Source organism: Rhinichthys klamathensis, unplaced genomic scaffold (genome assembly GCF_029890125.1).
Source record: "Rhinichthys klamathensis goyatoka isolate OS25496 unplaced genomic scaffold, OSU_Roscu_1.1 h1tg000579l_1, whole genome shotgun sequence".
Classification (NCBI taxonomy): domain Eukaryota; kingdom Metazoa; phylum Chordata; class Actinopteri; order Cypriniformes; family Leuciscidae; genus Rhinichthys; species Rhinichthys klamathensis.
The window spans coordinates 391,499-404,577 of record NW_026607043.1 but is presented as its reverse complement, the minus strand read 5'-3'; the positions used below and the strand labels follow the sequence as shown (position 1 = coordinate 404,577).

The 13,079-nt window shown below is 38.2% G+C and overlaps 1 protein-coding gene across 5 annotated transcripts in view; it reads left to right on the top strand.

Annotated features, from left to right (window-relative positions):
• The window catches only part of nhsl1b (NHS-like 1b), a 116,292-nt gene that overhangs the window by 55,480 nt on the left and 47,733 nt on the right, over nucleotides 1-13,079 (top strand). Inside the window, exon 1 of one of the 5 annotated variants that reach the window (XM_056240069.1) lies at nucleotides 2,357-3,187. The exons of 2 other annotated variants lie outside the window; for them this stretch is intronic. In XM_056240069.1, the coding sequence (XP_056096044.1) occupies nucleotides 2,965-3,187 (223 nt within the window). In that variant the 5' untranslated portion in view covers nucleotides 2,357-2,964. Of the gene's footprint in view, nucleotides 1-2,356; nucleotides 3,188-12,213; nucleotides 12,361-13,079 lie in introns of those variants that run through there. 2 more of the 5 variants (XM_056240074.1, XM_056240071.1) reach the window with 2 other exon arrangements.

Below are 13,079 nucleotides of genomic sequence, written 5' to 3'. Positions count from 1 at the left end.
AAATATTTTAAATTAGAAAACAGTTATTTCAAATGGTAATAATATTTCACCCTCACAGTATTACTTTTTACTGTATTTTTGATCAAATAAATGAAGCCTTGGTGAACATAAGAGACTTCTTTCAAAAACATTCTTACTGACCCCAAACCTTTGATGTTTTGCTAATTTTTTGTGGACAAACTTGTGTTAGTAGTTTACCTGAAAGTGAAAATCGAATTGTGAAATTATTAAATGTTTGAAGCATTTGACCTCTTTGAATGATGCTATTTGATCAGATCACTGCTTTATTAACAGAATTAGCTAGCTTTGATAAATGCAGAAGCTGTTGGTGTGTCTTTATTCCAGATTCACTATGTTTTATCTCAGCAGTTGGGCGCTTGGCCCTGGTGAATTATTTACGGCGTGGAGGGCCGTTGATTGCAGTGCTGAGGATAAAGGTTGGATCATCTAGCTGTGTGTTTTATGAGAGAGGAGCTGTTTGTTATTAGATGTGGATGTATGGAGGTTTTCTACTAGAACAATTGGACCTCTGTGTCGCAGGCTGCTGCGGGGGTGAAAGTTTAATCATTAATTATACACACTGTATATTTACGGCCTGAATTTGTTTGCTATTCCCAATGTGAAAGTCAAACAACCTGATTGATTTTACGATGTAGACGTGTTTTGAAGTTGGACAGACACTGGTCAGTCTGTTGTAAAATAGAGATTTTCTCTTTGATTAGATACATTTACACAAACTAAATGCTGGTTTACATGCTCATAAATTCAGATCTTGGACTTCCAGAAAATACAAAAACAGTTAACAAAAAATACCATGGGAATTACCTCATTTTTTAGACATGAACCATGCTAATTCTATGGTATTATAGTCTCTACCTGCAGATCTCTCAGCCCCTCATTTTCCTCTGCCTGTGGGCTGTGTGTTAATGTTTGTGTGTTTGCCTATCAAAACACCTCTTTTGCTTTCATTCCAGTGTTTTCCTCCTTCACACGTCGCTGGCATAGTTTGTGTGTGGTTAGCTGGATATTCTGGTCTAGGCAGGTCAAGCTGGCTGATCTGCTGGTCCTTAATATTGTGTATGGGTCAGTGGATGTGTTGGCCCTGAAGTCTTTAGTCGGTAAGGCAAGTCAGCTTTGACCCAGGATCAGACTTCTTTGGCAGACTTGGATTTGTAATAGGACCCCCAAAGATAATGATCGTCTTGTGAGGGGACAATATAAAGTAAAATTATATAGTAATAAATTATATAGTAATTAAAATATAAAGAAAGCTGTATATTTGCATAAACTTGTAAAATTTCGATATTATGAAATTATATTTTAATATAATTATATATATATATATATATAATTACAATATATACATATATATATATATATATATATATATATATATATATATATATATATATATATATATGTGTGTGTATGTATATTTCAAGAAATATATCGTATATATAAAAATATCAAGAAAAACATGCAGCTTTGAAATGTTTCTTGATATTTTTACTAGATATATATATATATATATATGTTAAAGGAAACTATATATGGTTTCCCATATACTAATTATTAAAATATAAAAATATTATTATAGTAAAATATTATCAATTTAAAAGATCATTAATATATCAATTATAGCTACATCATTTTAAACATTGCAAATAAAAAGATCAGAAAAATGAACAAAAAATGGATTTAAAAATCATAAAACTGTATGCGTATTTCTTTTTTCTTAGTGGTAGGATACATTTTGTAAAATATATTTTCTCTACACACCAGTTTGAAAGCCTCTGCCTTAGAGGATAGTAAGAGAGGGAGGGAAACCCAGAGGAGGAAGAGAAGTGGAGAGTCCAGTCGCCCTTCCGTGGTTGCCGTGCAACAGGAGGGGCGGGGCAAAGATCAGAGGGAGAGGTTGGGGGCTGGTTTAAGGTCATATTTCACCAGCGCTCTAGTTGTTTGTAATCCTAAACTTTCAATCCTACAGTCAGTGTATGTGGGTGCTTTCTCTGGACAACTGTCACCCAGAGATCAGGGAAACGCCTGGTCTGGCACAGTGCAAGACTGACTTCAGCGAATGTGATTGTATCGGCCATGTGTGTTGAAGTCCCAGGTGAGTGACAAACACCCTTGCGTAGTGAGTGCTGTGACGTTGGAAAGCCAGGAAGAGTATCCGGTGGTGGCTGTCCTCAGCGGCAAGGAGATAACATGGTACACAGCTACAGACGCACCTGATCCTGTTACCGGCTAATGAAAAAGGAAAAGGACATGCGAGCTCATCCATCATCCTTTATGAACTTTATGCCGGGGAAGTTCAATCCAGGTGTTTTTAGACGCAATGTCACATGGGTGTAAGATGATCACTGGCTTGTGAAAACAGGAGCATTTAAAAGTACTAAAGCTAAATGTTAAACCTTCTTGAGCCTGATTTTCTTCAGCTGCAACTTGAGTTTTAAAGACCCCCCCCCAAAAAAAGAAATTGTCTTATTGTCACAGTGGTGTGGCTTTTAATCCGGACCCAGTCTTCTTGGTGGACTTCAAGCTTCAGTTGGGGGAAGACTAGCGATTTCCCAGCCCGCTGCTTGAGTTAATTACTGCTTGTGGATTGCAGCACTCGTGTCGGGATTTCCAGGACTCACATCGGAGGTTTTTTCTATCAAGCGAACAAAAAAGACCAAAAGTTGTCATCCAGGTTGCAACGACACCTGTGGATGTGGACCAGTGAATTTCTACGTTTGGTAGAAGTTTGACTTCATTTTGTGAAGCATTTTTTTGGACAACAGTTTTTCTTTTTATTCCGCAGGAGCCTCATGGATTTAAACCCCAATTACTTCATGATCCTTACGTATAAACCGTGTGATGTAGCTCTACTTTTGATTCCAGACTTGTGAGAAACAGTTAGTCGTGGCTTAACTCTTCAGTTTTTAAGTGACCTCGACCGTTTTGCCTAATTTTCAAGAGGGTATGATGAGGGACAAGCGTTCTGGGTCTTTTAGGAGGGACAGGGACAAGACAGAGAAGGCCGCCCCGATCTCTCGTGCTCTCAGCTGGCTGAGCGTGTCCTCGCTGTCACAGCAGACCCGTAAACTGTTCCGCAGCCAGAACAACCTCCATAGACACTCCCAAACTCCACATGGAGTGGATGAAGATGGTGATGACTGGGTGTATGAACCCCAGCACTACACAGGTGAGGATACACGGTTTCATGGCATTCGTGTGAGCATGTGTATTTTGTGGTCAGAGATCTGAAAGGCTCCCGAGGTCTCCTCTTTTATGTCATGTAAATGTAGTAGAATAAGATAAAAAAATAATTGGGGGTATACACGGTAATGTATAAGGAAAGTGTTATTCTAGATCCCTTTTTACTGTTTTAATCACCTTTTTATTAAATTTTTAAATAGTAGTCTCTATATTAATGTCAGTAAAATCTACATGAATAATAATTATAAAATATTTAGGTTTTAAATGCATTAGAGAACTTCAGTTTCATTTGGAATTACTTGTAATTGTTTTATTCTTATGTAGGACTGAGAATGTTGAGATGAGATGTTGGGAAATAAATTGTTCATTTATATATTTGCTTATTTATATTATAATATTAAATAGATTTATAGTAAATATATTAAAATAAACATATTCATTGGATTTTTTAATTTATATAAGCACAGTACTGTCCTTTTTACTTGAAGCTTAAAAGGTTCATTTAGATATTTTCCTTGTTGTATATAATAAATTAGTGATCAATTTGCTCCATGGGATTTCTGGCTTAACAGCTAAAAGATTCATCTATTGTCTTTGGATTTATTGTTCTTGCAGGAAGTGAGAGAGTAAGTTGTTTACAATGAGGGAGAACTGAGGTCACTGTCTTTTTTATGGCGGGTTTGTCTTTGTTTGAGCCGTTAACACGTCTTCCTTATCGACAGGTTAAGTGAGGGCTGTAGGGCTGGACTGGAGACAGTTGAACGGAGGGCTTTGAGTTCAGAAATGGGAAGAGAGTGCTAAAAAAACGGATATAGCGACTTACACGCTTGTGTAAATGGGTGATGTCACCGACTGGTGGCGATTTGGGTGTAAGAGCCAATGTCAACTGTGTGTGTGCGCGGAAACAAGGGGAAAGTTGTAGTCGCTCCGTCAGACACAGCTGTTCACCCCTAATACTGAATGTCTTAATAATGCTCTTTCAATTAATGGACTGAATTACCTTTTTTTATTTTTTTTATTTTTAATTGCCTTTTAAATTAAAGTAACATCTGCATGAAAGTTGAGTTGAGGTAAGTAAAGCAAAATTACTTGGATACTGGTGTTTTTAGCTGAGAATTGTGAATATAATTGGTTCTTTATGTGTTCAAATATAAAATTTGTATGAAAACAAATGTGAGTCAATTAAAACTTTCAGGTGTTAATCTTTCCAGGTTGAAACTGATTTTCCAAAGCTGATGAAAAGAACGTCATTCTCATGCATATCTCTTTGTGTTGGCCTAAATGTCCAGTGGCACATACTTTGCTTTGTAAATCTAATGACAAATCTGCCACTCCTCATGAAAGCAGAAACTCCACCCTGATATCCCTGTAGACTTTGTGTTTATTGGTTGACCAGTTTGAGTGTGTGTGTGTGGTTTTGGAGCGGAGCTGTAACTCTACGCTGGTTCTAATGAAATATTCTATCAGGGTAGAGTAAAGTTACTGTAGGGGTGACGAGTCTTCCCTCCGCTGCCATTGCTGACTCCGTTAACTCCCACGCTCCTCTACTTGACATGACTTTTGACAATCACATGTTTTGTAGAACAGATTTGCTTATTCATTTTTGTTCCAGCATGTGCATAGTGACGCTTTATCAATGTGGGTTTACAAATACCTGGTGCATTTATAGTAGTCTTCATTTCTACAGAGTTCTGAATCATTTTGTGTAAAGTCATAAATCAGATTTTATCTATCAAACGACACACCCTTTTCAGCAATTGGCATAATATGATAAGCAGTGATTGTGACATTCTCTACTCCATTAAAAGCATTTTTAAGCAGTATTTTTCTAAATATTTTATATTTATTATGCATGCAGTTTTTATGAAGTCATATTAATGTAGAGACTAGGCCTACATTTTAAAATTGGAAAACTTAAACCATTTTTTAATTCATTAAACTTATTTTTGGTCACACACTGTACTAATTAAATGAATAGCAAATCAAAAAGAGAAAAAAACGTGTGCCTTTTTCTATAATACGCATGTATATTACATTTAAAGTCAGCATGAAATGGAATTTGCAATATTCCCTATTGTGAGCCCTATCCCTATATCCATGTGAAATGGCTTCTTGAACAAGAAAAAATGTAGAGCGGGACTTGATTTCGTCCATCGGGAATTGATTGGATTGTTGGAGTGTTCTTGTAGCGATCTCATCTGAGTGACAGGTTGTCCCACCCTCGGGCCGGAAAACGTCATCAGAAAAGAGGTGCTGTTGCAAGAATTAGGGAAGCTATTTTGATTAAAGATTACGAGGGCATGTGAATTTTAAAAAACAATGAGGTGCACGGATAAATCATTTATAATAAATACGGCAGTATTCAATAAAAAATAAGAATTGTCAATTCTGATTTAATGGCGACTTTAAACTCATGACATGCACATATGCGTGCAGACACACATGCGTCCCCAGTGTTTTCCCTGAGGCAGGAAATACACTCCTTTTCCATAGCAGAAAACAATACAGGAAATTTCTCCAAAAGGCCCTAAATTTCAAGTCTATATTACAATCCTGATGTTTACAAGCGTACAAGCTTCTAAATTTAAAACATGTATTTATTCTTTTGGCACCTTTGCTGGTACACGCAGGCCTAATTAAACTGCCCTAACTGCTGCTCCTGCGCTCTTTATTTAAATGCTATCCTATAATTTTGGGCTGTCAGGCCCTTGTAGTTGACCCATAATTTCAGAGTGCGGATTGCCCGGTGTCAGGATGTTTTTGTCGGTTACTATGGCAGTGAATTGACTGATTGTTTGTGTGGCTGACTGTCCTGATTCTCCCTGGGACAGGCTCTATGTCTGCTCGAGACAAATGTCTCAGTCCAAGAAGTCTTGGGACACAATCTCTGCTTTTGCTGCTTGTGGATTAATTGATGAGTTGATTTTGTTGAAATGGGTGATGTTGTGTAGGTTTGGTACCAGGGATGGAAATTATCTTTTTTGTCCACCGGCCACTGTGGCTGGTGGATTTCAAAATCTACCAGCCACTCAATGTTTTTACCAGCCACTTTCTTGTTTTTAACCGACAATGTGTAACTTAAAGGGTCATGAAACCCCCCTCTATCAGCTCAAGTCTAGCTCATAATCTTTTTGAAAAATGCAACTTAAATGGGCGTGGATGGCTGTGAGAAGAAGGGAGGGAGTGGGTGTGGCACGGCAGGGGAGAGGGGGAACTGTCATCAGCCAGCAGTGTTGCCAGATGTACGATAATTATCGTATTTGTACAATAATTTTGACCTCTGTACAATGTACGATCAATAATGAACAATAATCTCAGAGTTTTCAGTCGTTCGTCCAAACACACATCCTACCGCTTCTCTCTCTGACCCCGAATCATTTCGCAGGCTCGCCTGCCTGCACGTACACACACACACACACACACAACACGGTGTCGCCCGGTCTGCACGTCAACACTACACATTCACAAGTCTCCCGCATTAAGCATCCAATTCATATATTATCGAAATATCTAAAATGTTCATAACGACCGCTTATTTAACAAAAGGCAAGTAAAATGACCAGGGTTACATTTTAGAGACACACTCTGAAGGGATAGAAGAGTACTCAGGACTTGGTACCGCATTACTCGCAAGACGTAACTTGCATTGGTCATCGACAAGGCCGAAGTCCACCATTCTCCAATTCTCAAAGCTCTCTCGGGTAAAATGTTTGCGGCACTTGCGTCCCATGATGGTCTCTCTCCTTTACTACGCGATATCACAGTTTGACATGTCTGTGGAAAGATCCACGTCGTGGTGTCATGAATAATTAAGAGACCGTGTCTTCTCATAGGATATAAAAACTCAGTCTCATTAATAATTATGAGAGACCGATGAGTCATCAACGCACTACATTGTGCACTGCCACGTCACAGCCTGCGATGAAGATTTTAAACCCGGAAGACGAAAATAGCTGGAAAAAACTAAAATTTAACCATTTTCGCCCTACTATTAAATCTAACAGATGCTAACATTGTCTTCAATGTTGTTCAACACACATACCTCTGTTAAAATCTCAGAAAATTTGGTTTAGGGTTTCATGACCCTTTAAGCAGTTTATTTAATCTCAAGTCTCAAGGAAATACTGACATTTTCTCTTTCTCTCACCCTCGGCCTCATCCACCTAATATTTTTGTTTTGATGATAAATTGAGCCAGCCTCCAAAAGTTATTAACCTGTCCTGTGATTTTTTTTCTCCCTCTCACACAACACTATCCAGACACGAACTTATGCACTATAGTATGTTGGTTGCCTTTACATTAGAATAATATTTCATATAATCTAGATATGGAATGGAATAATAGCATTCAATACAAAATGAATATGTCTCATATATTGAAATTAAGTTTTATGTGACAAAATATTTGCTTTGTTGTGCATTAGAACCAGACGCTCGAACTTGACGCGCCGCAGGATTTTTTTATGCGCGTAACGCGTCTTTGTATTGACTTAACATTGAAATCACTCGCGCCAGACGCTCTATTCGCGTCTGGTGTGAACGCACCATGATGTTTTCTCTGCAGACCTCTACGCCTGCGATGTAACGCCACTTTTTTTTGAAGGTGTGCCTCCTCTAAAAGTGTCCGCCGTCTGGGTGAAACGGTATGCTATTTTTATTTACCCGCCACGGTGGCCGGTAGGTGAAGCGAGTTTACCCGCCACAACCCAAAATCACCCGCATTTGGCTGGTGGCGGGTGCTAATTTCCATCCCTGTTTGGTACATTTCAATAAATTCACAAACCAGTGCAAAACTTGACCCGTCCGTCTCCCAAGGGATTTTCATACACACTGACTTGATTGAACCTCATGCTTTTTGTTTGAATTATAAATATCCAAGTCTGTCACTTTATTAATAAAACGTATTTAAAGAATATATTTATTTAATTCTGTTGTACAGTAAAATAAAAGATGAATTGAGTAAGTTAGGTAAGAGATCTATATTAATTAGGCTGTTATTAGGAGATTCATGTGGAAATGTCTCAGTAATGCAATCTGTCTGTATACTGATATATAAAAGCATGGTTAATCCAGATATTATGTAATAATTTCTAAGATAATTCTCTCGGAGCGACCGGTTCTCGTTTCGTGATCGACAGCGATCCTGGAGTGCCGCTGTCCTGCAGAGTTTAGCTCCAACCCAATTTAAACACACCTGAGCAAGCTAATCAATGTCTTCGGGATTACTAATGCTAAAGGCAGGCGAGTTTATATCAGGGTTGGAGCTAAACTCTGCAGGACAGCGGCACTCCAGGATCGACGTTGCTTATCCCTGCTTTAAACGATTCATTAAAGAACCAGCTCATAAAAGTCATTAGGTGTGTTCGACTTGAAGCGGCGCTGCGCATCGGTGTGTGACATCAAAGTACCGCGAGAACAATGTGAAAGCATACGAAGCCGTCTGCTCTCTAATTGCTCTCGCGGTACTTTGATGTCACACACCGATCGGTCTGCACAGCGCTGCTTCAAGTCGAACACACCTGTTTTATTGAATCGGATTACATTGGTCACGTTGCCTGTTTGTTTGGTGCGCATGTGTTTCTTGCCATTATTTTGCGATCTTTATATCTTCTCACGTTCATTTAGAGTGCAAACTCATTTACTACTCTGTTAAAACATGATTTATTTTGCCTTGGAGCTGACAATTCAGCAGTGGAGGAAACACTGACATAACCGCCATAGAATACGACACGATACTAGAAAATCTCTTCAGGTGTATCAACCACACTCATAAACTCATAAAATCTCAGAAGTTCAGTTATTTACTACTTCGTTTCCTTAGTTTTGCTCCTGCCAAAGTATTGTCTGAATACATCATCACAAGAATCTGTTATTGCTTGTCGAGTTAAGATTATTAATTAGATGATGTGAATGTCACTCGTTATTAATACAAGATGACTTTGATGGCTGCATTGGACTACAGCATTTAAATCTAACTTTTTTCTTTCTCTCTGTTCCTATGTGCTGTTTGTGACGGGCTGCTCTTTGTGACACTCAGGTAAGTGAACCTCAGTCTCGGTACTTCAGTAAATGACAGTAATTCTTGATCGTACAGAATAAATACTCCTGCAAATAAGCTTCTGCAATGGCATTGGTAACTGAAAACGTTTACGTTGGAGTGATGGAACGCCACTAGGTGTCAGTATTAAACATTTACTCATTTGGCAAATGCTTTTATCTAAAGCAATTGGTGTGGTGCATTTTAATGTGCTTTTTTTTCTTCTTCTTTTGTTTAAGAGCCAGCTAAACTGCTAAACATCATAACTGTGCTCCTTCTTCAGTGTGCTCATTTTTGCTTCTTTCACATACTTGAACCCCCCCATAAATTGTAATTAGAGTATTTTGGAGATGATTTCGATACCTAAATTTGCGAGTTGGGTTGACCCATTACCTTTTACTATGGTGCAGAAATTGTTGTTTTGTCATACAATTTCTTTGTATGTACATTTCTACACTTAAGGAAAGTTTTTGTTAGCTAGTTTACAATAGCATAGTATTACAATTGATAATGTTGACCCAGTCTTTTACAATAGGGTGTATATATGCTACTGGCACACATCAATACAAACTTTTAATAGAGCATGTAATTGAATAACATACCAATATACAACATGCATGCATGAACAAGATCATCACAGTCATAGTGACAAATGACATATTTATTCATGGCCTCTACAGTTCCAGATACACATACAAACCTTTCTCATTCATGCCTGTTGGACTTATTCGAACTGTTTGTGGTGTGTTTGGGCTTTTAGTGAGCATTGATTTTTCCTCTTGCCAAACTCTGTTGTTGTCACCTACCAAGTGGTTTATATCGCTGTTTGTCACTATTTAGCTCATTAGCTGCTTTAATCATTAGTGTTTGTACTGTCAATTCTTACCATTGGAGAGAAGTTTCTGCTAAACCTCATGTATAAATTTAATCCTAAATGCAATTGTACATACCCCCCCTCGAATGAGACCCCTTTTTCTTAGCTCATCAGTTGTCTCTGTTCCAAACCATGTCAGCGTTTTTTTTGTTTTGTTTTTTGGTCTGTTCTGTGTCTAGGTCATCTGACTCTTCCATTGGAAATCAATGAACCCTTATAGGTACCATTTCATTGCTCAATAATTTGCTTTGAGTCCACCTGATGTCATTTCCTTTTGGCCCATCTGCTCTTCTTAATGATGATGATAGTGATCAAACCTGTACCTTATAGTGTCCGCTCGTGTAAATGACCAGAGTCTTCGCTGCATTCATCCATTTGATTGTGGCACATGCAGCTGGCTTGTAAGCACATAGCTTAGAGCAGTGAAAGATCTCCATAAAACCACATGTATTTGGCACACAATCGCAAACAAGCAGGACTGTCTGTGGAGGGGGTTGATGCTGAAATGGCTAGCCAGGACAGCTGTTAAGCTGTTACTGGGTTTGATAACACAGCAACACAGTGTTACGAGGGATTAAGTGATTGTGGTTTATCAGAGCACAGTTCAAAAAGGGGGTAAGCCTGAGCCCTCCTCTGTCCTGGAACTGCTGACTGTCCGAAAACATTTACAAATGCACACACGTGCTTGTGTAAGGTGTGTGTAACTGACACTGTGCTGTAGAGTGTTTGTATTTGTTTTTAACAGGACGTGAATTTTTATTGTGCAAGCAAAATTGAGTCCCAAATTTTGTACTGTCTAAATGTGTAATGAAAAATGTTCTCTTTTATGACCTCAGGATGGTAAAATATCTATTGGAGACTTGCTTAAAAAGTAGGTCATCGGGGTTTTTTTTTTTCATACTGTTCTATGAATACTATTTTTATGAATATTGCTATGGCTGGGTTGACGGTATTTCTCATTTTGATGATCTAATATCAATTCTGAATTGATTGATCTTTTAGTCTATGCTGCTATTAATCTGTTGATGCGTGAATAAAGCTTCACTAAACATTATTACAACTCCCACCCAATAATCGCTATTATAATAACGCTTCTGATAAGAAAAAAAGTCACATCTTTCATATTCAAATGTAATTTTGGAACTCTTTAATGTAGCGTGACCGATCACTGTCAGTTCAATCTCTTCCTCTTTACTAGTTATATAATAACACAAAAAACATGACTGAACCTCAGAGGGGATGTTGAAAGAAACTTGCTGAACAATTTACTGAAATGTGTCATGTTTCATGTAATAGCTCAGTCAGTATTTCAACTTTAAAAGATGTCAATAAAAAAGCTTGTAAACAAGTGTGTAGTGTAACGTTATATTTACCTCAGGAAAGCCATTCATTGAGCATAGCTTGTCAGTTAGCTAAAAAAATAAAAAAAACTCTAGTAAGAAGCATTGCTTAATAAATATATCATGTTGATGTATAATCATAATATTTGTAATTAACCCGTTAGTGATGTCTTATGATTGAATAAATCTGTCATGATAAGTTTTTATGACAGCCACCATTTAACTGTTTACATTTCAACAATAAATTGGAGTAGCAGCATAATATAATAATAATAGCATAATATATTCAAAGCTGAATTTTCATCAGCCATTACTTCAGTCTTCAGTGTCACATGATCCTTCAGAAATCGTAAATAGTACGAAATAGTAAAAAAATAGTAATGTTTCAAAACTTTTGACCGGTACTGTATATCCAAAAGAATCTAGATCAGATTTGAATCAAATCAAATTGTGAATCAGAATCAACTGATTTGTGTGTCAATACCTCCCCCTAAATACTGCATTTGCAGACATAGTATTCATTTGACATACTACGTTTCGCATACTATCATCGGGGCACGTGTTCAGATGTGGCGCAAGAGTTACAGTTATTTTTTTAAACAGCAATGTGCCCTGCGTGTCCATGCATGTCTTTGAAAGTGGAAAATGCAGAGAAAGATTGAGCAAGAAACAGACAAGGGAGTGAGATAAACAAGGAAGAGATGAAGGGAAAGGGGGAGTGTTTGTGGGGTGAGAACGAGAGAGCCGGAGAGAGAGAGAGTGACAGAGAGGGAGTGTCAGTGAGTTTGCACACAGTATGTTCCCTGTGAGCAGGCCTGCGTGTGTATCTGGATATGGGCTCGCTCGCGGGTGTGGGATTGATGTCTCCAGGAATCTCTAATGGCCACGGAGACATGTCATGCCTGGAAGGTGGGACATGTGTATGTGTGTCTGCATGCCTGCTGTATTTTGCTGTTTGTGTCCACGTGTGTGTGTGTGTGTGTTTAAGAGAATGATTGACAGTAGGGGAATCTTTGCTTGATATTAAAGGGGAAGGAGGGTCTTTGTGGTTGGTAAAATCTCTTCTTGCTTTGGGATTTCCTCTCTTTCTGTTTCCTTTGTTTGTCCCCTTTCCTTTTTCTGTAACAATTTGCCCTTTTTATTTTCATGTTGATTTATATTGCAGTATAATAATTCAATGACATATTGTTTGTGGTTTTGTTGTTTGTTGGAGTGGATGAATCTGTGTAAATGATCATGTTTTAAATGTTGTGAGTGTGTGTTAGTCAGCTGTTGAAGGCACAGTTGCTGCAGACATGTGTCGTGGCATAGTTCTGGCCCGTGTGCTGTGGACATCAAAAGTGTGTTCGCCCAGATACCTCACGTTTTCTGGTTCCCTGGCACTCTCTTTGTTTTTCTTTCTCCCTCTGTATGATATTTTCAGCATTATTAAAGGGTTAGTTCAATCAAAAAATGAAAATTCTGTCAGTAATTACTCACCCTCATGTTGTTCCAACCCCGTAAGACTTTCGTTCATCTTCGGAACACAAATTAAGATATTTTTGATGAAATCTGAGAGCTGGATCACTCCTCCATAGGCTTCTTAAGGGATCGAAACTGACCGGCCCGAAAGTTATGAAAGACATCGT